This window comes from Tyto alba, unplaced genomic scaffold, assembly GCF_018691265.1.
Source record: "Tyto alba isolate M040663 unplaced genomic scaffold, T.alba_DEE_v4.0 Super-Scaffold_18, whole genome shotgun sequence".
Lineage (NCBI taxonomy): Eukaryota > Metazoa > Chordata > Aves > Strigiformes > Tytonidae > Tyto > Tyto alba.
Genome location: NW_024881280.1, coordinates 15,518,877 through 15,546,149, shown reverse-complemented (window position 1 = coordinate 15,546,149; position 27,273 = coordinate 15,518,877). Strand labels below are relative to the sequence as shown.

Below are 27,273 nucleotides of genomic sequence, written 5' to 3'. Positions count from 1 at the left end.
CTTACCTTTAATGCAAAACAGCGGAAGCCCGTTGCAGTGTTATGTGTTTTTTTTTCTTAACGAAGTAAGTACCTATTCTATTCCTCTCTAATTACATGAAGTTGCAAATCTGGCATCTGTGACACAGGGTACTTCTGGGTGAAACTTAATAAAACGTATAAAACCACTCTCACCTACTCTAGAACTAGTAGGGAAATTCTGGACACGGCTTTTCCTATTTACATATACACTTTGCATTTGACTTAATGTTTTGCGTGGTTAGCTGAGTTAGTGTTTTCCCCCTTTTTCACCTGTTAATGAAAAAGAAATTTAATGCTACATGGGAAGAGTTCCCCAAAGGATTAATAACCTTTTCAAAAACCTTTAAAGTGAAGCAGCAGGCGAAATCACCATCAAGTTAAAGCCCTTGTTAGTGACAACAGTCATCACCACATGGAGAACAGTTTTATCCCATAACCTCATGGCAGGAAACCACAACTCCCTAGTATGCCGAGGAAATGCGTATTACAAAGTGGAATGATTAACACGGCACCAGTTGTTGTGTAAAGAGTTACGTATTCCAAGTGCTTTAATAGAAAAGTAGAAAAGGTATTGTTAGAAAAATCATATGTTTTACTGGAAGCATATCTGGTGCATTCTTAAACAAAAGTAATAATCTTTTAATATTTTCTGGCAGTATGGTACCATGTCGCATTAGTAGCATATTGTGAATAGTCAAAGCAAATGAATGGATACAATGAGTTTTACAGCTCGCCTTCCAGAAGTGAAAGCAATGCATACACCAAGGAGTTGTGGGTAGCAAGAAAATGAGATTGTCCTGCTGATTGGATGCAGACAAGCAATGAGTAATTCAAGAGCTCACAGTCAAACAAACTGCTTGTGGCACTACTACTTGTACCCAATTACCAATTCAGAGAGAAAATAAAAAGCAGTTTCAGTAGAGTCAGGGTGGGAAATCTCCAATTAGCACCAATTAGCGAAGTTGCTTCCTACAGCGGAATTCTGGGGACATAAGAAAAAAAAAATAATCTCCCAGAATGCCTGGTTGGAGCATTTATTTACCAGGTGATGGGACTCCTGAAGAATAACTTGATGAGGATTTGCGCCTGTGGGACTTGAATACAGATACTACTTGGAACTTGCCTGCTCGATTTGACTGGTCAATCATAGGCTGTACTATTCTTCTTCTGGCATTAATAAACCTGCAATAGAATACAAAGAATAGAAGTCCTTTCATCAGGTTGCTTCTGTGTTTTGAGAACACCTCTGCTTTAAAACTGACAGGATTTTAGCATGGTGTAGTAATGTGTTCTGCTTTGCGCTGCTCTTTTAAAAGAGTATAATTTCACTTTAAAGGATTTTCCTCTAAGTGCTCAGAAATTGTAACTGGGAACACGCTTATCTTACTAGCCAGCTTAAAGCTGGATTTGCCAGAAGGCTTTGAACAAGTAAACGTGACCGAAAACTTGTGTTAAAAGACAATTGTTACTTTAACTTCTTTGAGTGGCTCAGAACCTGGTTAAAGTTCACAAGCTGGGAGACGTTTTTTTCGCCCCCCTTTCCATCCTAGGGATCCAGCTACCCTTGCAGCTGGCCATAAATGAGGACCAGGCTTTGCCACTCCGTGCTTTCACAAGGTATGGTTAGGTCAGCAAAGCCATCAATTAGGCTGTCTGAAGTTTTATCACCAGCGCAGCAGCAATAAGTGCCGGCCCAGAAAGACTTCTGCTCTTCTGCAACTCCTGCGGTTGGCGCCTGTAAAGGCGGGGGTCGTTTGGAGGTCAGTGCCAGCTGGGGCCGACCTCTGCGGCCGAGCAGGGACACCCCGCGCGAGGCGACCGCCTGCCCTAAACTCTGGCACCTTTCAACTCCTTAGAAACCCCCAGTCGCAGGTACATGTGGTTAATATTAGGCCCAAAATAAGCTTTTTTTTTTTTTTTTTTTATCTCAAACCAGGGCAGTTGCCGAGGCTTTTGAGCACTGGTAAAGGCAGTTAGTTGGCTGCAGAGCCTGGATTTAATTTTGCTGGTAATCCAAAAATAACTGCTTGCATATTTCTTATTAGCTTAATGCGCAGCGATCCACATCAGCACAAGCTAAACCAAATTAATTTCCCTAAAATAATTTTTAAACTTGCCTATTCACAGGATTTCTTTCAAAACAGGGCAATTTTCTATCACTCAGGAGCCACGCTTGTTTTTATCCCCCCTCTTTGTGTTTGAGAACACTTTGGAGCCTTCGTGCAGGTTTTGTGTGCTATTTCACAGCTCAGGCTTTCGGCCGGTGACCCTTAAGGAGTGCTAATGAAGTCGAATACTAGTGTTTAATCCTCTTCAGAAATACTAACATGCCCATCATCCAAAACAGCCTCCAATAATTGCCATTGGGCCCGATCCAACACCTCGCAAAGTCTTTCAGTCAGTTAACTGAAAACTAAGTTCATCTGCTCATTTAGTAAATTGCTAGCCTTTATATAGCATCAACTCCGCAGGGCCTTTTGTCGCGCTTCCCGCCCTCCCTCCCACCCCCTGGTTAAATTCCTCTGCAGATAATAAAAGACGGTGGCACACCTTCGATTGCACCTTCCGTAATCACAGTTGTGGAAATTTCATTAGACAGATGCATAAATGCTACAAGTAACACTAAAGGGCTCTTTTGCATCTCTCTGTTTACATCCAAAAGACATTCTTTATTCTTTAGGAAAAGTATAATTCAGTTGTCAGAAATGTCACCCTGCCTCAGAATTACTCATGACTTCAGGTATTAAAATAAAAACTCAGGCACAGTCGATGTACTTGTTTATTCCCTTCTGACTGCAGCGCAGCGAAGGCATCTCGTACCCCAGCACCGTGCTTTCGAGGCGTGTTTCCATCCTCAAAGACAAAGGTCCCCGACAGGACTTAATTTGCTGAGCTACTTTCCAGTAACGTTACCGCGCTGACCAAATGGAGCCTGACCCAAACCTCCTCCCTGCAGCGCGCCTTTTATCAGCTAAAGTTAAGGCCAATAGAGATTAACAGGAAAGCCTGATAAGACTGTTTTCTCTTCTCCTATGAGCTTCTAATGGTGGATACAGATGGCAAGGTTTTAAAGAATGGAATGAACGCTTATTTAGGCCTGTAAAAAATCGCAGACAACAGAAACACCCCCACACACGCACACACTTTCCATCTTACTAACCTCTTTTCTTCAATCAGGCCACTCTTCAGGGAAACCAAATTGCTTTTTCGTTTTTTATTTAAACCCCAACCACTTTTATTATTTACATCTGGTGGTCCCCTTATTTATGTCCCTCTCCACTTCCCTGCACACACACCCTGGCTCACAGGGCTGCGAAGCATTATGGGCCTTGGCTCTCAGCGGGAGAACTCGACACTGTCTTCAAACAAATAATTAAGGGGAAGGTTAAAGGTTCACCCAGAGGTCATACCTTTGGATACTCCTCAGAAAGTTTACATTAGTAAGAAATGGGTGCCCTCTGAAGTGTTCTTTCAATGGGCTCGCACAACGAGGCAGAGCATTAAGAAAATTTTAAGTCCTGAAGGGTTTCAGGTGACAACTCCTTTGCCTCTGTGAGCACGCAGATTGGGGTACTCCACTCCAGCCTTACGTATCCGACAGCCACCACAGAGTAGGGACGGGTGTTGAAAACCCAGTCTTGCCCGGCCATTCACTCCCAAAGAGCTTGGCCTTATTTTACTCTGCTGATGTGAATAAAGCCAGCCTTTCACTGTGCACTCTAGAGGCAATTCACTAGTTGTTTTGGAAATGAGAGTTAAAGCTCTAATAGAGAGTCTCCACATCTTTGTTTCCCTACAGAAAAAAAACAGCGACAAAAGTGATCGCATTTGTCCAGTAAAGCTTGCAAAAACCAGCGCCTGGGCTTGATTTCCAATTTTATTATTTCTCCATTTTTCTTCTGCACATGTGCATAACTGCAGGTGCAACTGATGTCCTCTAGACCAGCAACACTTTGTCTGAAGAGAAGATATACTGTCATGTACTTAGAAAGATATAGGAGCACAGAAGCTTTAGGTATCCAGATCACTCTGAAATTCCATTTCTGTAACTCCTCTGAAAAATCCTGTCCATAAACAGCATCAGTTATACCCACCAATGAGTATGACTGAAAAATTACATATGAAATTATTTATATTTGCAAAATTGCAGGTGAGAAACAGACATACATTTCAGTTGAAGCTAAAATCAGATCCTAGTTTCATTAGCAGTAGCTACATCATGTAATGCATCAGCACAATTGGTAGACAAGGGCACAAAATGCAGTGTTTGTGGATTATTATTTATTCTTTATACTGTGCCATAAATATGCACACTGCATAATAGAGACATAGAAACCATAGTCCCTGCCCTAGCCTTTACATTTTTTGAGGGGTTTTTTTGAATCCCTCAGGGAGCCATCTCCAGGACCAAAGTAAAGCAAAACACAGCCTTTTGCATTTCAGTTTGTGCCCTGCAGAAACACCATGATGTTATTTTGGCATAAATGTCTTCAAAAGGCATTAAGAGACAGGTGAAAAAGGAGAACACCAATGCCACTACTTCCAGCATTATGTGGAACCCTGTAAAAGAAGAAATCACAGCTCTGCTCCTGAAACTAATTGCTTGCCTTGTTCATACCCTTCACCCAGAGGCCAGAGATTGAATGGCCTGAAAAGATGAGTAAAATCTATCAACAAGACATGGATTTCTTTGTTACTCTTCTGTTAATAGTAATTCCCATTATTTGGATGATAGCAGCAGTTAGAGGACCCAATGAAGCTCGGTCTTACGCCACCCCATGCTGCACAAGCACACTGTCCAAGAGAATTCAGGGTCTGAACAGATTTCCAGGCGAAGCCTGGGGGAGAGGAGAGACACCTTCTCCCTGTTTGCAAAGACGAACGGAGACAGAAGGAGATTAAGTGACAAGGCCAAAGTCATACAAGAGATCTTTGGCAGAGCCACACACCCAACATAGATTTCCTCAGTCCTCTTTCAGCGCTCCTACAATCTGCTATCCATATGCTATCTTTCCTTTGTTCCCCAGCTTAGCAGTCAGGCACACTGGCAGGGGACTGCAGGGAGAGCTCACATTGCCACTGTTTGTGCCTTACCTGCTGTGTAGATAAAGAGGGGTCATCAGCCTCTAGGGCTGTGAGGCCATACCTTCACAAACTCTACATTCATACGGTGCTTGGTCCTCATTCCAGAATGATAAATGAGGTGTGTAATGTTGAGATATACATGTCATTGACATAGTACGTTTAATGAAAGTCTCGCTTCCAGCATTTTGCAAATGACAGATTACCGACCTCGCTTATTCAAACAATAGCCGTTTGAATCGAGAGAAGGTTTTTTGCATCTTGTATTTTTCTTTAATTGTTACCTAAAGCAGCCACATATATTTCCTATAGCCAGTCTGTCTTTCGCACACAAGTAGTTCTGGGAACTTTTGTGGGACAATTTATGAAAGCACAATGAACAACATTTGGCTCAAAACGCACAACAATATGGACTTTTAAAAGAAGTAATTTCATTTTTATCTGCCTCCAGCAAAAACCAGTAGAGCAGTAAAGGTATACTAGTGAATATGCAGTGTAGTCTGGTGATTTGGTAGCCCTAGTCCTAATTGGTTCCTACCATTGCTAATTAGCATGACAATATAATCTAAATATATGCATTTAATTGCATCTCTTCAAATACAGCCTTGGTTTTCTTTGTCCAAAATAAACGTGTATTCTGTATTTTATAGGAAGTCCTGTAAATTAATCTTTATATATTTATCATATTTTATCTCATCATATCAAATGATGTTAAACTCACGCTTACATAATACATTTTATTTTTATAATAAATAATGTTCAGACAAAATCGCAGAGAAATATTTCTGCGAAGAGCAAAAGAAAAAATAGCAAATAGAAATCTCTTAGTCTGATTGCTCAAATCTGGCACATTAAAAAATAATTTTGTTGTTGTTTCCACTGTCTTTTTTATACACACTATACATGTATTTCAAAACACTGTGACCACTTCATGACTGAATATGAGTAAGATTAATTCTTGAAATGAACTGTTAGTGGCTGTACTGACTGGTAATCAGAATTAGAAACATCTCCAGCTTTACTCTACAGCTATCATGGAAAATTCACTTTAAGTACGTAGGGTCACAACGGGTCTTGTTTCAGGAGAAGGAAGTGCATGAAAGCTTAGGAAGCTACAATTCATCCCCAACCTGGGGTCTAATCTGAACTCAAGCAGATAGTAATATTCAACTCCAGTCACTCATCTATGCATCTAGTATCTTCTGTGAGATGAACTGGTGCAACACTGAACCAGTCCCCCAGAGCAGACTGCTCCTTCTGAGAAACTGAGGAACAACATGGAGCCGACCTGTAACAACTCAAAACTTTTTTTTTCAGTATGAGTCTTCAATCTAGATTTCCACTTAAAATATCCATCCCAGAAAACGAGCTGTTAAAATATTGCATTTGTTAAACAAACTAGCCACTGCATAAATGGGTTCTCAATTCTTTATGTGAAATACAGAGAAATAAACAAATTTGTGAGGCTAATTCAGGATCAGTTCTCTAAAAGGATTAATGACAAGGAAAGTTTTGATTCAATTTAGATTTTAGCCCAAGAAGACATTTCTGCTCTTTCACTTGACAAGAAGAGAGATACTGAATGAATATTGTCACAGTCTTAGTCACAGAAATAATAAAAATAACAACAATAATGTAGGGTTAAAATGGTTTATTTTCTGCCATCTCAATATAAAGCCTAATTTTCTAAATTTTTAGGTACCTGGAGGAACAGTCTAGCAAGATTTTTCAAAAACCTGTCAAATCTAAATGAGAAGCTTGGCTCCTACTAAACCTAGGTAAATGGGAGCCGAGCTTGATGAATAAATGGGGTTTAAGCACAAGTTTCAATGTTTTGATGATTAAGAGCCTAGGAATGCATTCAAAAAAATAGTGCAAATGTTTTCACCTTGGATGGGAAAATAAATCTTTGCTTAAATGATATTTCAGTATTTGGATTATGAACATGTTAGTGTTTAGCTCAAAGTATATACTACACTGATCCCTTGTTGCCCAAGGATGCCCTAATTTGGAAGAGAAAATAACCAATGAAATATTATATCTAAAAAATGTTTTTATAAGTAACGTAGAAAATTACTTCTTTCCCAGGCTGAAAGAACCATTTCAAAAGTATTGAGCAGATCAGAGCAGGCTGAAAGAATGCATTAGAAAAGACTAATTTGCAGAAACACTTTTATCAATATACACCGTCCTTGTCTTTACAGCCATCTTTGCCTATCATCCAAACTTTTATCTGAGCAAGTAAAAATCTACTTATCTTAGTTTATTTAACTTCTCCCCCCAATATGTATTCTAAACTGACAGAATTAGGTTTAGGCGTCTTTCTCTATGTGTGTGTACAAAAATAGTTGAAAGAGCCCTTGTTTATGCTTCACTGAATCCATGCCGCACCTGGTTACCAACTCTTATTTGCAGCATTACTTATAGGAAATTTAAAAAGCTGAGTTAGTCACCTGGAAATGAGCCATCTAAATAAGGCTTCCCTAAGTCATGAATATTGAAAAATTGAGTCACTTACACGATTGGTTTTGAGAGGAAGAGGGACGGACGGGCAGGTTTATTCTCTGACAAAACTTCACATAGTTTTGGACAGCCTTGTTAGGGAAGGGGGGTTATGGGCTGTTTGAATTGATTTTCTTAAGCTAATTTAGACATCTCACATCTGTCAAAGGTGTGATTCAGATGATCTAAGTCAGCATCCACGTTTGGTGGAGAGAAGGCTCCAGAAGATGACTGAGAACAACTCAGCTGGGTGCATGAGGCAGCCCGAGGCAGGCGCTAACCGTCCCAAAGACCTCTGCCGTATCTTGTATGTTTATGTTGGAGCTCCTAGAAATACGTTACGCCACTCTGAGGTGCCAATTGTTGGAAATCATGACTTTGCCTATCCTGCAACCGTGAGACTGTCCTAAAAATCGAAATTTAAATAGCGCTCTTCTTGGCGTTTACTCGATAAGTTTTTCAGTCATTGCGCCACATTTTTAAACTGTTCTCAGCCACAAAGTCTAGAAACATACTTGAAAAGATTCTCACGCAACCACCGTCTCCTGGAGCTGGGACCTCGAGTTAACATGAAATAACTTGAGCCTTGTGATAAAATCATGAGAATTGGCAAGACGGGCATCTATTCACCTCAGAGAAAACCCGTCTCGTTAAACATGTAACTCTCGGTTACCAGGTTACCTCTCGGGAGTGCGGGGAAACGGTTTGGCTCTGCTAAGGCAGGAGCGGGGAGGCTGTCACCGGGGGCACCGCGGCGCTGACCCCCGGGGCGCTCCCCCGCCTCCGCTCCCGCGCAGGGCCCTCTCCCGACAGCGGAAGCCGACGGCGGGGCTCCCCACGAGGCGGGAGGCCCCGGGGCCACCCGCCCGCCGCCGGCCTGCGCCCTGCTGCTCCCCCCGGCGCCGCCGAGGGGGCCCGGCGCCAAGGCCAAAGCCCGCCCGCGCCCGGGGTCGGTGCCCGGTGACGCTGGCAACCGAAGAGCCGCCACTCCCTGCTGCAAAACCGGGGCTCGCCCCGAGTTTCGGGCTCCCGTGGCCCCAGGTGAGGCCTCCCGCCGTGCAGCAGGGCGCCATGAGGTGGGGCCAGAGCACCGCCGCCGGGCCGGGCCGGGCCGGGCCGGGCCGCCGCTGCCCCCGGGGCGCGGCCGCCTCCTTCGCGCCCACAGCCGGGGAGCGCCGGGGCCCCGCTCCGCCCTGGCCTTACCGGGGCCCTGCTCGCTTTGGTCGTACCGGGTGCAGCCGGGGCGGGTCGCGCCGCCCCGGGCAGCAAGCGGTGCGGGGGGAGCGGGCGGGTCTGTGAGCGCCAAGGCGTTCCCGCCCCGCACCCGCAGGTGCCACGGAGTGGGCGCGGGTGTCCTCCCCAACCCTCCGAAAACCCTCCCAAGAGCTCAGCCTCCGTGGGGAAGTTTCATCCCTTCTTTCCCCCGGGTTTCTGGCGGGCAGCGAGCGCCCTTCGGTGCACGGAGTGGCACCTGCGGCCCCACGACGCGAACCGGCGGGGGCTGCTCCTCTTTCACGAGTGCCATCAGATTAGTCATACACGGTTATTTATCACGCGCCGTAAAAATGATCTTTTAAAGATAGTTGAAAGGAAGGGAGGAGACAAACAGACATACTTCCTTAGCTATTCATATCTTACAGATAACATGCAAAGTCAATAGACATAAGCTGTAGTATATAACCTCATCCTGTACTTGATTTATTGCAGATGGGAATCAACTAGAAACTGAATCACTTTGAAATTTTTACTACTGACATTAAAATTCCAGGTTTGTATACATACGTCTTGTGGAGATGCTAAATACCATTTTAGCTAATTTGGCATGCGCTTTGATTTGCTAGCATTTAGACATCCATGTTAAAGGTAGATAGCAGATCTCCTATAAAATCTTAGGTCAGTCATGCATTTAAAGATGTGTTAATTTATCACCTTAAATTCACAAGAAAAGATTTTCAAAACTAATGAGGGCCCAGCAGTCTTGAAAACACAATCAGCTCATCTAGCTTCTTGCATGGGAACTGAGCAGCCTCATTTTAGGTAACTTTTTTTTTTTTTTTAAAGGGTAGTTTTCGCATAATATCACATTGAAGCATTTTACAAATCTTTTTAACAGTTTCATATTAAATTTTTTAGCCAATTCTAAATTGACCCAAAAATGAGAGTTGTCAATAAATTTAACATCTGTTTAACTTTCCTGATCAAATTAGATTAAGGCACTAATTCTCCTTTTTACTTTTCAGTGGAAACTACCTAAGTAGTAACTTGCCAAAAATGCATAAAGGTGTTTAGCAATTATGTACTGGGTATGTTTGAAGAGATCAAGGTGCACCCACATGTCCTGTGCTATGGATATCTCTGATTAGCTTGTCATCTACTCTGAAGAAGATGTAGCCCAACTCTCCTATACCATGTAACAGGCCAGCTGTTAGCTGTCTGTCAAGCACCTAAAGTGGACAAGTAGTCCAGGAGCAAAAATGTCACTCCTTTGATCTGGCAAGGAGCAGCTGCTGATTTATAGAGTAGGACTTTGTTCTTCCGTTCTATTTTACTTTCTTTCCTAAGGCAGAACCACAAAATCCAGCAGAAAAAAAAAAAAAAAAAAAAAAAAAAAGTGCCGTTCTCTGCAACATCAACAAGCTCTGACAACTGCAACAGGGTTTTTCTTGGCCCTAACAAAGCTCTCAGGCATCTCCTTTGACGCTCACCTTTTTTTTTTTTTTTTTCCTTCTTCTTTTTGCAATGCGGTAGTTATTGTTTAATTCAGCTTCTGTAAATGGAATGGACTGTGGCCAGCAAGCCTGGGGCATAAACACACCTGTATGAAAGAAGCCTTATTGTAGCAACCATCTACAACCAACCTGCACATGCACTACCAGTTCGTGAGTTCAGAAGGAATGTTCCATTTTCCCTGACAGTAAATTTTGCCTTAAGATAACAATTTTTTTGTACCCACTGTCCTGTCTTGACCATGAAGCTTGTACACTTTTTCAGTTATTAAAATCTGGAGGTAAAAAAAATATGTATTTTTCTACCTGTCAACCAGTGGACCTCAGGAAATTGGATCCGAAGAGCCCACTTCAAAAGAACCACAGCCAAAATATATTTATAGAAACACACTGCTGAAAGTTTGAAAACTGCTGGTCCTAAAGATGCCTGTTCTGTTTCAGAGACAGTGATGCAGTTGTGGCCACCTCCAGCTTACGCTGTTAAAGATTCTCCTGAGAAAAAGCATTTTGCAAAACAAGTACTCGGTACAAAATAACGTTTGATGTAACAAACCAGACTGCGGCACTGCCAGCCCAGAGTCAATGCTCCGTTCAGTTCTCTTAGACTCAGAAGGTGCTGAGCGGATTCTGAGAGGTGATCAGTCACTACACGGACTGTTAAACTCCTGCCTCACTCATTGGAATAGCGAGGGAGTTTTCCTTTATTTCCTTTCTGATCGGTTTTCAAGTTTATTAGCTAAAAACCCCAAATCTGCAGTCCACAGGAAAAGGCTGCAGTATAACACTGCTGAGCGGGAGAGGAGTGTCTTGTGTGTTTACAGATGGGGAAGGGAACCACACAGCAAGCTGGGTATTTGACACTGGTATGTGTCTATGCACATGCTGTGTTCACACTTCTTTATACTGTAACTTTAAAGACACACAAAAAGGATTACAAATACAAAGATGGGAAGAGGTGAGGGTGGTGGGGGCGACATCATGACTACAAGATCTTTTGCATATATGTTAGCTTGTGGAAATAAATAAGAACTGTTATAGCCAGGGCCCTAAGGGAGGCAGGAAAATGATGATGTACAGGATAGTATAAAATGATATATTAAAAACTGTGCTGTCAGTGGAACAATAGAATATTAAGCAAAAGTCCATAATAATTGGCAGATATTTAGCTGTAGACATCTTTCTCTGGTTGGTGGGTACTAAAGTATACGTGAGAGGAAAGAGAACTAGTTAGGCAATTAGAAGTAATGGGCATAAATAATACACTATGTATAAATACATCCCCCCCCCCCCATGTTATAGCTCTTATCCAGATACACCTAATCACCTCTCAGTAAGCCATACCTACATGCTGGTATCCCTTGTGTTTTGCTCTTTGCACTGTCTGGTTACTGGAGATTCTGCTTATGTAAATCTTCTTTCTCTCTGTAGATGCAGAATCATGTTCATTTTTTTCCCTTTAATTATTCCAATACCGGTGGCAAGACTTTATCAAACCAGAGGGTCTAATGGCTTAGTAGCTAAAGATGTGTCAACACCACAGACACCCTGAGACTGCAGCCTGCCTTGTTATGGAATATGTGCTCCGCAGTGACTGAAGGTATTAGCAGCGCAAGTGTGGGACATCTGTATTATTTTAGTGTGCTAAAATTAAGAGGTAATTTTACAGATCTTCCCAGTGTCATACTGGTGAAGCTTTCACCCTGTCTCATCCCATTTTGTGTTCTCTGTATCCCACAAATATCAGGGGAAAATGCTCTAAAAACATTTTAATGAGTTTGTTAATACATGAATGTGTTTCATGTATCATTGTGTCTTAGTTACTGTAAACTGGTTTGGAATCATGGAATGGAAAAATTTAAAAAGCCCCGTGGAGCCGTTTCCTCAGCCCATCACTCCATATCCCAGGCTCCCATACTTTCTGACCAGTGCTTCGTCTCCCCCAGGGCTCACCTCTTGTTCCCCAGCCTACCTTGCTGGCTCACCAGAGATAATTGCAAAGTACAGCTGGCAAGTCAGCGATAAAGCCTGCTGGTGCTCGGCAGGGGTCCTAGATGGCCAGATATGCTATGATTGAGGACATATATGTGAATGTTACACCATTTCTTTTCTCTCTGCTGTTGTCATCCTTCTGAACAAGCTAAGGACTGAAACCGGAAAGGTTCATGCTTTCTGAAGCACTTGAAAACTTGGGTTCCCCTGATTTCAGTACTCAGCTCACTTACAGGCAGAGCAGAGCACTGGCAGAGCCTGTGCTCAAGTGCACCACGTTTCAGTTGTTGGCTTCCCCAGCCTTAAGAGAGGGCTATTAATGTATTTTTCTTTCTTCTGTTAAAGGATGGGTAGCTGGAGAAATCGCTCTTAATGTAGTCACTGCCACTTAAATCTCTCGTGAAAATTGAATCATACCACAAAAAGAAACTTGAAACTGAGAACATAATTCTTCAGTGAAAACTGGCCAGTTCTGTAACGTGTTCCACTATCCCACATTTTGCATACAATTGAGATATCTGTTATGAAATGAAACCCAATCTATATATCCTATCTAATATTTATCTTTCTTTATGAGAGCAGTTTGGAAACTCTGTGTGTGATCTTACATAATTTTAATAACTGGTTGCTGATGGATTTCAATATTAACTCTGACTGTTCTGACTGGTAGGGTGTTGAGGCTTAATTTTCAGGAGAATTTCACTAATCGTTCCTGCACTGCGTAGGGGTGAAGGCGTCTAAGTATATCTGTATAAACCTGCATTTGAGCCCACAAAACTAGTAATTGCAGGGCTGTATCCAACAACGCTGATCACTTCAGCCTGGTATAGTAAAGCACTTAGATGTATAAGGAAAATTTTCAAAATGACCAAGTCCTATTATCAAAATCATCATTTGCCCTGTAAAGCTAATCCTAATGTTCAGTGAAATTTCAGGTTAGAAGGCATTATTAGCAAAGCTGTGTTGACACTAGTGCCTAAATTGTAGGCGATCTCCTCCCAAGGAAATTCCTGTCTCTGGTTGTCTGGTTAGATGTTCCAGGAATCACCAGAAGGTGGACTTAGATACCTAACTACATTTTTTTGTTTTTAAAAAAAAAAAAAAAAAGCCCTCACTTAACGCTGAAGATGCCTAAATTCTTTAGGCATGTAGATTTCTACTTTTTAACTCCTCATCCCATCATATTTTTTGCTGCTGTGTATAGGTGTATCATAATGATATACTCTGCAGTAACCATGCTCTATCTCTGAGTTAGAGGAAGACACTTATGTCCAGTCAGGATTCCTATGGATCCTTTTAATGAGACAGACATCTTAGGACAGGTCTGTTCTTTCTTGTAGCAACACAGATAAAGATCTCTTTATAGCTGACACCATAATTATTTGACTATTTATCTGGAAAGAAGGAGATCAAGTTTTGCCTCCCTATCCTGCTTGATTTGGAACAAAGACTTGAGCATAGGTCTGTCATATCCTAAAAGAATATCTGAATCACCCAGGTATTCAGTACAGTGAACAAAGCCCTTTCAGTTCTCATTCTGAAGATGTTCCATCTGAAGTAAGTAATTATACAGTCATAATTAACCAGTACTTAACTCTCACACATCTGAAGTTGGAGCCCTAACCAAGAGGCTGTACAGTCAAGCCCTTGTTCTTATTTAATTTTGTTCTGCTGACTAGTCGTTACATACACAACAGAACTAGCAGTCAGGAGAACAAGAAAGGCATGATAGTGAAGAAGAGTAAAGATGGAGCATTATGTTCAACAGCCCATTGATTGGGAAACTCAACTCAGTTGGAACAGTTAAGACATTGATTTAAATCAAGATGAAGAGAAGACCTGCAAACATATATCCTATTTAACAAGTGAATTTTCTAGCCAATGAGCCATTGAGTATAGCACTCCCTCTACCCCATTTGCCTCTTTTATGTAAAGCTCGGTATGGCTGATGTATGACAAGAACTTTGGCTGGATTTGGCCCCTGGGGAGATACACTGAGGCAAGGCTGATTTTGTGTTGAAAGTTGTGTGTCACTCTGGAACACGTTACTGTCTATTTATCACTTTATTTATTATTAGTTTGTGTTCCTACTCCTCTGTCCTGGAAGTCCTTTCTATATAAAATAACCATGGGGAGGGCAATATCTCACTTTTCAATAATGCTAGGGTTACAGTTCCAAGTTTCTCAATTATATCCCATTCCAAGCAGTGCTGTGCGTGCTCACCAATGAAAACAAGCATATGTGGACCAAAAAATTTTAGGCATCTCAGGACTGGCAGCAGCTAGGTGATGATGCTGGAAAATTCAGTGATGGCTAAAGATAAAGATTAGCTTAAACTAAAGACTGCAGGGTTTGTGCTTGACACTCATATGCAACTCAAATAATAGACATATCTAACAGATCCATATATATCCATGAGGAAATATTTTTAAAAATATGATTAAAATATGCTACACAGATATTTTATTGGGGCTTAATTGGTTTATAAGCCAATATTATAATAATACTTTCATAAGAAGTTCAAGCCAAGTTTTAGAACACCTTTATCCAACCTTTGAAAGAATCACAAAATTTAATGTCAATAGAAACATTATGTAAAACAAAAAACGCCTGTGAATAGAGAAAAAGTGCCCCAAATTCACAGGCAGAATCTTCAAGCGAAGTAGTTCAGAATTGAGCTTGTGTGCACAAGAATTTAAAAATAAATTTTAAAAGAAATTAACTATAGATAGAATAAAACCAGTGTTTTCATTCTAATTCAGTGTCCAAACCAAAGAAATCATAGGGAAATAAATGAGTAGTTAGAAGGGGGAAAGTTATTATTTGTTTTCACTTTGAATTATTAAAATTATCAATGATGTGTATATTCCTAGGAACAATACACATTTTTAATTTGGTTGTGAGAATCCTGTAATATTTAACTGTTTCAGAATTCAAATATGCCTTTATACATACAAACTTGTAAACTTGCATCCATGTAGAACAGAATAATAAAAGCAACAAATGCAGACACCCATTCAGATGAACTAGTAAAGGAGAGTTAGTTTCCATTTCCTTTTCTTGATTCTCCCCCCGTTGTTATATTCAGTCTTTCCAATGTGACTATATTATCATCCACAAAATTTTTAGCATCATCGTAATCATAAAAGATATACTTTATATCTTTATAAATCACAGGAGGCTTAGCAGACCCTAGTAATGCCACATCTGCTTTAATCCGAGTAAATTCTAGCCTAAAACAACATAGCCTGTGGTGTCTCACCTGAGTTCTCAGAGACGTTTCAGGAAATGCATTAGATCTGTGAGTCAGTGAAATAAATACAAACAAATACAGTAGTCAATAGCCAAAGAAAAATTTAGCACTCTAAATGGGTTTTGACAGAAGCCTGAGTTGAAAAATCCAGCTGTATTTTATGTATGTCCCTTAACCACCAATCAATTCTGCTGAGGTGAGTGGTCCAATTAGCTGCCTAATTTTTGATGCCTGATACATGTGTTCACAGTCCAAAAAAATCATGTATCTAGAGGACCAGTTTTCCTTTGGTCCAAGAAATTAGGGTCTACAAAACAACAAATATAAAAACATAATAATGTCAAATTCCACATCTAATTTGAAACAAAAATCTCACAGTTCCAAGTATCTCATTGCTAGGACAAATTTGATGCAAAGATGTACAGCTAAGATGGGTGCCCACACTTCATTTCAGGTGTACTAAATACAGGTAAAAAATTGGTAAGTGAAAATTTCTGTGGGCATGTTTTGCATCTGGACTGAAAAAAAAGCATTTCATCCTTCTGCCAAATTTATCCCAAGTGCTACCTAGATCATGCTCTGGTTTTCCAATATAGCACAGTTCTATAATAACTGCTTAAGCATGCCATACAGTATTAATCTTCCTCATGAACTCGGTCCCAAACCAGTTTCCATGGAGAGAAATTAAGAGGTATGTACAGGCAAAGGAGAAAATATATGGCTAGCCAATGATACAGAAAGGCTCTTTAGATACAGAAAGGCTCTTTAGATGGGAGCTGTGATAGAGAGGAAGGATTTTTCAACTGAGATTGCAGAACTGAGGGGAGGGCAGCATTAGACAGAGAGTAGAGAGGAGAATATATATATTAAAAAAAAAGAGACATCTATGTTGAAGTAGTTTTGACATTGTTTTAAAAAAGACCATTTTGAAATTGATCCAGAAAAGGATGGTGGAAGGCTGCTGAAGTGCCTGAAGTAGGAGGTGATTTCGATGTGTGTGTGAGAAGGAAGCATCAGCATTTGACACATTAGGGAGGGGATGAAGAACTGGGACTTAGAGTCCTGGGAGAAGGGAACTACAATAGTCAAGGTGAGAAGAGATGAAGGCAGAAGCAAGAGAGACATATTGCAGAAATTGAAATAGGAAGAGAGACAGACACTGAAAGTGTGAGAGGAAGCGCAACACTAGGAAACGCATGTGGATTTGGGGCAGTGGGAATAAATGCGTGAGGAGTCCTACAGGAGTATAGAGGAGTATGACTTGTATTTAAGAATGTCTGAGAGTAATATTGCTCTGAGTACGCTGTCAATTTAGTTTCCCAAGCTATAAACCCATCTATAGAAAATGATACTATCTAAAACACAAACTTCTTTTAAACAATACTCTGTTTATTGCAATAGTTTGTTAGCCAAGCAATCTTTGCAGTAGCTGCAGCTGTGGCTTGTGTCATCTCAACAGTAATTTTAACTCTCTCACAGTCATTAGTGTGAAGCTTTTCACAGTATTTTAAAATGATAAATATGCTTTCCTCCCAGTTCTTGAGTTCCATTTTATTTGAATGGACTATGCATCCTTTAACATCTAAATAATTTGCCCTGAACATCATCACAGCATTGCTACACTTTGGAACAGAAGATGTGAATATGGTTCTGATAAAGCTCTGCAACAGTTATTGCAAAAAAAAAAAAAAAAAATCTGTGAACATTTTATGTGTATAATCAGTATCTTTCTCCATAATATAGTCCAAATATCCAAGTTCTGAAATAAAGTGCATCTGTGTGAGAGGGTGGCCACTACATCTCATGAATTGTTTAATCCTCACTGTTTGTTATGTAGGGACACTGGGTAGGCTTTTCCTTATGACTGCTTTAAACAGTGCTTGACTGCCCCGTGACTTTCCAAAGGACACCAGCATAAGGTTAGCACGATAAAGAGCTTGTTTTCTCTAAGTAACAGTCATTCAGACTGATAGCACCCATTCATTTACTGGAGACTAAACAAAAAATATTAAAAAAAAAAGAAAAAAAAAAGAAGACTCAACTGTTGGACTTACTGACACCTGAAAGGGCAGCTGCACTATCATTACCACCAAGCACATACAACCTGAGCTTGATGTTGGCCTACTTAAAATTACTATTTGCTATGAAGGGTTGGCAAAGCAATTTATAAAATGATGGGATAAAAGTAAGAGAAGCCCCGCTAAAAGCTTTTTCTTTACTTCAAACAAGAATGAACGGATTAGGACTGTTTGAGTTTGACCCACTTACTACCTTTGTACTTTTGTCTTTATTAACATCTATTAACTGATTAGATTTCCCTTAGAAGTAATTGTCCATTGTTATATAATTGTATAATTGTGGCTTCTTACTGGGGTAAGGTGTTATATCCAAGCACTCACAACAGATAAAACCAGTTAGATGTATCTCTCTGTCCATCCGTCTGTCCATCCATCTATCCACTCAAGAAGCCTTTGGGTATTTTTAGAGAACTTAAAGCAGTGGTGCAAAAGGGGCATTTTTAAGAAGGAAAATACACTTAATTAAATAGATTTCAAAATTATTTTATTGTCAACATCCACAGTGTCCTTGATACAATGATGTGTAACTGTTCCTATGGAATATTAGTTCTCAGAACCGGAATGAGTTGCTATTAGAAAAAGCAGGGACATATGATTAGTATCCCCACAGACTTATCTTCTAAATTATTTATACTTGCAACACTTTCACATAATGGCAGTTTTAAACTCAAGCAAACAAAGCAAACCACACAATAAAGAGAGGGGAAGAGAATTGTACAGAAACCCTTTCTGAATGCATGTAGTTAGAAAGGCGAGTCAAACAAACTAATCAGATTTTGTTTCCTACTCAAATCCTCATGAGGTTTGCAAGAGACAGCATCAAAGCTTTTTGGGGTTGTGTCGCCTTGATAAAGGATTGAACAGCACTGTATCTGTTTTATTTCTCACATCAAAAATGTAAAGGAATGCAACTTTTTTTGTCTGGTGCAAGTTAGTTTATTGTTTTTGAAATTCCACAGTGTACCCTCCATAGAAAGCTTAGCTATCAGAAGGGTGCAAGTAACACCAGCGCCTTGTGTTACTCTTATGTTCATCCCCTAGGCTATGGTGCTGGGTTTGCACAGGAGCTGGGGAGGGTGTGTGTGCAGCAGGGAGGATTGTTGTTTTTATACAGACTTGGCATTGTGAATTACTGATTCTGCTTTCCACACTTGCTTTACTAATACACAGTGCAATGATTAACACTTTAGAAGTCAACAACTTTCAGAAAAGTTGAGATGGAATGCCTTTTTAAAAAAAAAACAACTTCAGCCAAACTCAAGTCTGCTCATTGCAGAGAGGATTTGGGTGAAACTGAAGAGAAAATAGTTCAGATTGAAGGCTCTAATGGTCTCCTTCTGGTCTTAAACTGCATTTATGAACATAGAAAGATCATCCTGTTCACTTTCCATTAACCAATCCATGAAGTTTTGTCTTAACCATCAAAACAAATTCCAGCTGCAATCAGTGTCTTATTAACTTACTGAGCAGCTAAATTTGGTTACTTTAAGAACAAATTTCTACCCCAGAAAAAGGAAGAAAAAACATACGGCATGGGTTTTTTTCCCCTGTAAAAGGTGTATGTAGCTAAATATTCTCAGCTTTTGTCAGTCACAGTACAAGCAGGTTTTAAAAGTATCCAGTTGTTCTGAGTGCCTCTTTTTCTGGGCATTTGGATTAAGGTACCCAAAATAAACACACAACTAAATGGTGGCCATTAAATTAATGGTGGCCTACTTTTTTAAGCAAAATGACCCTTACATGTACTAAAAACCTTATTTGCCTCATGCTACTTCAGTTGCACACCAGCACCCTCATTGATTACCATGGAGTTACATTAGTTTAAAATTGGAGTAACTGAGTAGTGGGTCAGGTCCTATAGTTAGACATATGTTTTCCACTAGATAATGGCTACTTATATATTTATGAATTTTAAAATGCTTTTCAATTCAACTATCATTGTTACTATGTGCAGGAAGTAAAGAAGTAAATTACAACCAAGCTTTCAGGGGTTTATTCCCTCATGAAGCACTTGTATTGCTAGTGTCAGGGGAGGGCAACTGTATAGTGCCCTCTACATAATAAATGACACTGTTGAATATTCTTAAAGTAATGTCTGTGTGTGTGTGATTTTAGGGACAGAGCTATTATATGTTGTGTTTTACATTCCTAAATACTATGCCATCATTTCTTTAACCCAGCTTCATGGAACATTTCAAGGAGATTTAAAATAATTGGTACTCAGATCTATTCTGTCCTGATCACCCATAGAAACAGCAAGTATTCACAGGGCGATAAACAGCTTTCAGGCAAATGTGTAACTCCAGTGTCAATTGGAGTTATGTGCAGAGACTCAGAGCAGAAATAGTATATAGCTCTCTGTTCCTGAACATGACAGTCATAATAAACCTTAACCTCGACATTCCCTGCTTTCCTCAACCACAGCTAAAAATGCTACACACATTTATACCATCTAATGAACCAGACATTAAAAGGAAACCACAGATCTATACCAATAGATTATCAGGAAGAGAAGTGTGAAGTGAATGCTTGGTCACTGTAGTATCATGGTAGTTACAAAGAGGAAAGACCTAATATATCATCATCGTCATCCTTCAGCAAGAGTAGGGGATAATCTACCAATGGAGGTCCCACCAGCTACTAAAATAACAGCCTGTAAGCAGGGTAGTGCAAACATAAAACGTAAAAACCTAGGGGACAGAAACTCAGGCTCACCGTAGTGAACCTGGAAAGAGAATGATGAATGCTTACTTTACTCTTCTTTGGTGGCAATACAAAGGAAGGGCAGACTATGGATTGAAACAGGGGCTTGGAATCGAGTGAATTGTGTCTGGTTTCTGAGTTTGTCACATATTCTCTTTATTAATATGTATAAGCCAATTAGCTGTAGATGATTACTCTGATTATGAAAAGGAGTGATAGGGTATAAGACTTGCTCTTTCACACACAAGTAAGTAAAGAAAGAGTAGGAGTGAGTGGAGTTTAGAATTGACTCCTTTTCCACCCACACCTCCTTCAAGCCAGGGAAACAACCGGCACTGAAATGATAGCAACCTATAGTGGATAGTGGTCAGTAATGAGTACATATCACTGTAATGAGCAAGGGCAAAGTAGGAAACTCTGCTTTTGCTATGCCTCAGAGACGTATTCCATGCTATTCCTACAGTTTTACTAATAATCAAGCCCTTAGTCTACCTGTTGCTCAGTTTTCTATCAGGTAATGATATTAATAATTATTTCTTCCCCATATCAACTCTCATTTTCCTTATGTTGTCATGATACATTTTCTATCGTTTTTGAGACAATTTGACAATGAAGTGAACAAAAATATCTAGATACTAATATATCCATGCCTTTGCACTGCACAGGATTTACCTTCCTCTGATTGAAATTCTGATAATGGCTAAGGGCCTGATTGCACTAGCTACAATTACTAGAGTCTGGTTTACAATTTGTTCTGCAACTGTTATTCACATATAACTTTTCAGAAGTCTTTCTAAGATTTTTTTTTTTTAATGTGGGATAATTAGCCTGATATTTAAGAATTCTAATCTCATATAAATGCTCAATCAAAACACATATTTTCCTGTGAGCTAAAAATGCCTGGATTTCAGTTTTGATTCTCAAAAGAATGTTATTGTTCCTGCAGGACGTGCAATGAAACATAAAAGAGCACTTTACCTCACCATTTGAATTGGATGAATTTTTTTCTTCTCTTTTTTCTTTATTTTTGAGTGTTTAATTGATTATTGTTGTCTAGTTTGGTTTTTTTTTTTTTTTTTTCTTATCATCTTCATCTTCTCCTGTAAGTGTGGATTTACTGCTTTTGGAAAATTTACAAAAAGAATGTTGTCCTCATTTTGTGCTTTTAATTTAATATATTTAATTTCTAAATAAAAAATAGATGTTTTCAATTTCAGGACCCATTCAGTTAGCGGTCTCTCTTAAAGGATTACCAAAGAAGATGCCAATTAATTCTGACTGTATGATGTGTATTCCAAGACCCACCAATTCACTTCTCACAAGCCACAAAACAAATGCTGGTAATTTACTTCTGGCAAGTACTGATATGAACTGGATTAGAACTCAGGGCTGAAACTGCATATGTTTTGGTAAATGAAATACTTCCTTATCCATAAGATAAACACTGTACCAAAGTGGTGGACAGATAAATTACTGTGTCCTCATGACTCTCTAGCTTAATGCCTCCCACAGAAAAGAGGAAGGAAAGAGAATGATTTAAAAATGAAAATCCCAATAAAGAACCTCTTACTTTGCAGACAGCAAGAAGAAATCCAAGCTGACAAAGAGAAAGAAGAGAAAAACCAACAACTGAAAGTGGGAGGGCACAATGTACAGATAAAGGAGAAACTTACTGTACTTCTGCAGTGTGCAGAGAAGTGGCACACCTGAAGTGTTTGGTTGTTTTTTGGATACATTTGTGGGAAACCCCACATTTTGTGTTGAGGAAGCAGAACTTAAACCAGAGCACAGTGAAATGTGGTATCTTCACTACAATGTTTCAATTGGAGTTATTAGAGACCCTGGTTTAAAAAAGAGAAGAATGCTGATGTAGACTTCAGAAACTGTGGCAGCAGGCAAAACAACTATTTTTATCTGCTTATGATGAGGAAATATGTAAGCTTCTGTGCATTTTGGTTCACCTCAGCTCTGTTTAGTTTTAATCCAGGCCTATTTTCATGGATTTATTTTAAACGCATTTCCTATTAAGCAAATAAACTTGAAATTCTTTGTAACAGGTGGCTCATAAAAACAGATCCCATCAGCTGTCTGATGAAGTGAATGCCATGGAGGGGAATAGCAAAGTCAATCCACTTTGGCTTCCAGTGAAAGGAGCAACCTGCCAGAGGCCAACAAAAGAACAAGAGGTAGAAGTGAGCTGAAGTGTCAGGATCCAGATGTTTTCAGGGACCTAGTTCTAAGCCTATTACAGGAATAGTAAGTCTGATTTTCCCTCATTTTTCACTATGTAAAATCTCTCAACATCTACAAAGTTTCTCTTCGTTTATTTTGAGACAAGCAGGAGTGTCATCAGACCAATATCTCCCAAAATAATATTTTACAGGATGTAAATTGCAGGCCCAGTCATTACTGGGCCCTGGAGGAATGATATAAGTAGTAAAACATCGATGCATCCATTTTCTTTTTCCTTTAAGGAAAACTATTTTATATATTTGAAGATTATAAGTAAACAAGTTGTCTAACAGAATAATTATTTAATTTCCATGCCTTTTTCCTTAACCTGGAAATTCATTGCAGAAGTGAAGCATGTATGCAAGAGCACCTTCTGATTTATTTGACGCTGATGGTATATCCTTGGTTTACAGTGGACAGAGACAAGAATCTCGGTGCCCTTTTCCGAGCATGCCAATGCAAGCAGAGAGTGCTGTGTTTCCACTGGTACAATTTGTTTCGGGTAGCCTGCATCCCCTTAAATGACTGTTTCTTGGAAGTAAGCTGCTGTGCAAAGTCAGAGTCAGAGTAGACTGTTAGGGACCAAGCATTGAGAAAACATGGGTAAGGGCATTGTCGGAGGAGAGTCTGTGGGAATGAGTATCATCTCCATGGTAGTACACCCTGCATTACTGCTGTAGCACAGTTTATTTAAATTGGTAAATGGCAAGGTCACCAGATACACTGGAGGCAATTCATATGCCTCAGATTTACTGGAGTATACAGTCACAGAATCCGTGCCCTGAGATCAACACAAAATACCTGTTAGGTACCTGTTCTGTAGTATGGCTTACAGATGGGTTTGTGTGATTTCACATGCTGGTGAGGAATCCTGAGGACTGTAACCTCTGTGCTGTTACAATGTTACTGCAGGTATCTGCAGTCATCTGCTGTTCTTTCGTGTCCTGACACATGAAGAAAGGAAGAGATGAACAGAAATTGCTACAGTCCTCCAGCTGGGCAACGAGAGTCCTTTCCTTCCCAGTTTTCGGGAAAGTCTGCTGTATCTCTCTGTATTGTCCTGCAAATGTTGTCTGTTCTTGCAAGTGCTGTTTGAGGACTGATTCAAAATTCAAAACTGAAATCTGTGGAAAAAACTCCAACTCACTTCAACAGGCTTTAAAGCAGGAGCATGGACAACCTGAAGGAGAGACTAAAGGAATGAAACTGCCTTGAAAATCTGCCAGCTCCCAACCACTGCCTCACATTACCTACATAGTGACTTTCTGGGAAAGTCACAGAATGAAGCAGCAAAGCGCATTTATATTTACGAGAAAAATATTTTTATAATGTTTTTATGTTATTTTTATGCTTTTCCACCCAACATATTTTAATGTTATTTTTATGTATTTTTATCTTGTTCTATAATATATTGTCATATAGCACAAAAACCTATTAGTATGAGATACCAAAATATAGCTTTTGCAGTTTTTCACCAGCCTACCTTTATTACTTCAGTGTTTAATTACTTAATGTTTTAACACCTCTGTGGAAGCACATAGCTCCATCTCAGTGTTACAGTCTGGTAACTGTACACTGTTCATATGGTGAATCCACTTGCTGACTTCACTACTAATACTTATTGTCAGAAAGGCTGTGCAGACTGTTATAACCTTGTCAAGTGATTGAATAATTTAGGGGACAGATTTCCAAACCTATCCATGTACCTAAAACAGACATGTGCTTTCTGATATTTATGAAAGCATGTGAGAGCCATTTGAAATCAACCCACTATTACATGGATGCTGTCTACAGTAAGCTTCTCATCTCAGCTGGATCTTCTGGGAGCCACTGTATTATGATTAATGTCTACAAATTAGGTGTCCTGGACTACTTCTTAGAAAAAGGAAAACCAGAAATTTCTGAGTTGAGTTGTAGGAAATATTTACAGTGATCATAATCACATAAAACTGATATAATTCTGGGTTTCGGCAGAAAAAATAAACCTTAGCCCAGGCTCATAGAGCGACTCTGGACTCATCTTTAACTTTGCATTACCGTCATGTCATATTTCAAAACTGACAGAAATATTATAGCCAAACTGATGCTCAAACCACAGCACTGCTTCTGAGTTTGTCTCTGCTTTTTGGAGAGAAACAAAATTTTACATTTAAGTGGGAGTTTTGACATGTAAAAATAAACATTAAGTCGTGTGGCTGAGGAATAAAGCTCCTTCTCAGAACTGCTTTTATGCAAACACAACCCTCCAGAACCTCCATGTGCCAAAGACTGTTGAGACTTGCTCTCCCTGATTTAGCAGTTTACTTAAGCGTGTGCCTGTCTATAAGCACATGGATAACTTCATTAACATGACTGAGGGTTAGGCAGGTGCTATGACAGCCTAATGGAGTTAGGCCTCATCCGAAGAATGGGTTCTGAGAGTGTTTGTTCCTGAACAAGTCAGCCAACAGTCATCTTGGCTTTTTACTGACCAAACTATTTTGTCCTTTGTGTTGGTGGCTTTTGATTAAATTTGGCAATGAGATACTCAGAAAGAATTAAAAATTTTGGTTCTAAATAAAATTAATTTAGTTCATTGTAATTAAGGCCATGGACATTCATCATGAAATTTATGTAAAAATGTTAAACTAATGATTCACCTCACAAAAAACACCCAAGGTATGTGTGAGGAAGATGGCATCTACTTTTCATCTAGAAAGAGAGTAAAATCTGAGAAATGAAGGATCGGAAATAAAGCTAAATATACAAGAAGCTACTGAGAAAAGACTTTATCTGGAGCTGAATGACTGGCTTTTTCCTGAGTTTACCCCCCAGATCTGAGTAACAACACCTTCAAGGAACCAGCAAGACTCATCCTTCCCTCCAGAAAGCAATATTGTTCTCTTTTGTAAAACTGAACTCTGAACTATTGCGCCTTGATTTCTCTCCTTCTTTTATAGCTCCCATTGACTAAACTACTGGGCTTTAGTAGGCACTGAAAAGTTAAAGTTGGGAGGAAGAAAAACATCATGGAAAACACAAATGGACAGACCTCACCACAATGAAGACCTTCACAAAAGAGGACAGTGTGAAGAAAGTTCCACGTGGTTGTAAAGTTAATAGAAAAATCCCAATTTCTTTTTGAATATATAAAACAGAAATATTCCTAGTGTCTTCCAAAGCACTTGCTGGCTGGCTGACAGGACATTGTGCCCATCAACATAAAATATACACATTTTTGAAATGTAGTGTTGCTTTTAAAATGTTCTTTCTCCATGTAAAATGGCATATTCTTCATACATGGAGAAAATAGTCTTTATTAAACTTGCAGGTTTACAAATGAACAAGGCCAGACAATCTAAAGAGCTGTAGAAACTTTTCGGGGGGGTTGATTTATGTTGCAACAAGCAAGTGAAATACAGTATATTTTATGTTGTCTGATAAAAAATGGTGTATAAAAAACCCCTTCAAAATGCAACGTTTTGAAAACCACAATAAAAAATGAATTTTTAATAAGGCTTGCCTCAGTGATAGTCTTGGCCAAGAATAGATTTCTACTATGCAAGTGCAATATGGAATTTTGACTTGAGAAACTCTGTACGGACTGTGTTTTATATCAGCCACTGAAATTAAGTAAGAAATACAGAAGAAAAAGAAAGAAATTATAGAGCCAGTAGAAAACAAAGAACGACTATAATCTATTTAAGGCACCATGCACATTCTAGACTATAATTTTCTTGATTCTATATAAATGCCCTTCTATGGTGATCCAAAATTTTAATTTCTTTCTGCTTCCATTGGTAACTTTTAAGATGAAGCATAGAATTTTCTTGTTTCTGCCATCTTTAAATTAACCCATACTCATCAGAGGGCTAACATCAATCTCCTATGATTTTATTTGTTTTAAGTGGGTAAGAGTAAAAGCACATAAAAGTACAATCTAAATCTTTGAATTTCTCTCAGTGCTCAGTTTCACCTGGAAATTGCCCTTTTATCATTGGTGACATTGACATAATGAGCTCACCATTATAATTTTATTCTCCAAATAACAAAAAAGGAAGACACCTGAGTTTTCAGACAGCTGTAGAAAGATCTATCATTCTGGATTATTCATTTTTGTATACTAGTCACTAGATACAGCTGCCTCTCTGAAAATTCTGACTCGGGAAGATTTTTGCCAAGCCAGCATTCCTGATTCTTCATTGACCCACATCTTGGGTGCATACACCACTTAATACAAAGGGAGTGTAGAATACTCTTTATATACTCCTTGTTTAATAGATATTGTGGGCTTTTGTGCGTGTAGAGTGGGGAGGTGATCACACAAGGTGCAGAATATTCACAAATCAGCTTTAGTCACATCTTTCTGAGCAGAAAGATTTTACCAGAGTATGTGCCCTTTAGGGATCTTACTTTCTTCAAGCACTTCTATTCTTTCTCTTCACTTATTCTTGATGCTAAGTGGTACATAAAGCTAATTCTACCTTTACTTTCCCATTGGGCCAGATTTTCACTTGATGTAAATCACTTTGGTTTAGTTATGCTGATTATTATTATAATGTTAATTTTTGCTATTTGGTAACATGTCTCAGTGTCCTGGAAAGCACCTATCATAGCACTGCACTCCCAGGGTACCTCGGTTTGGGCACCTGAGTGGCGATAAGGGAACTGAGGCTACAAAGAAGGCTGTTTTGGTGCACTTGTCGCC

General features: G+C 39.6%; 1 protein-coding gene across 5 annotated transcripts in view; it reads right to left on the bottom strand.

The window, feature by feature from the left end:
• The window catches only part of MEIS2 (Meis homeobox 2), a 173,549-nt gene that overhangs the window by 4,957 nt on the left and 141,319 nt on the right, over window positions 1-27,273 (bottom strand). For all 5 annotated transcript variants that reach the window (XM_042790820.1, XM_042790822.1, XM_042790819.1 and 2 more), the window contains one exon: window positions 1,144-1,202. In XM_042790820.1, coding sequence (XP_042646754.1) covers window positions 1,144-1,202 — 59 coding nt within the window. The remainder of the gene's footprint in view (window positions 1-1,143; window positions 1,203-27,273) is intronic.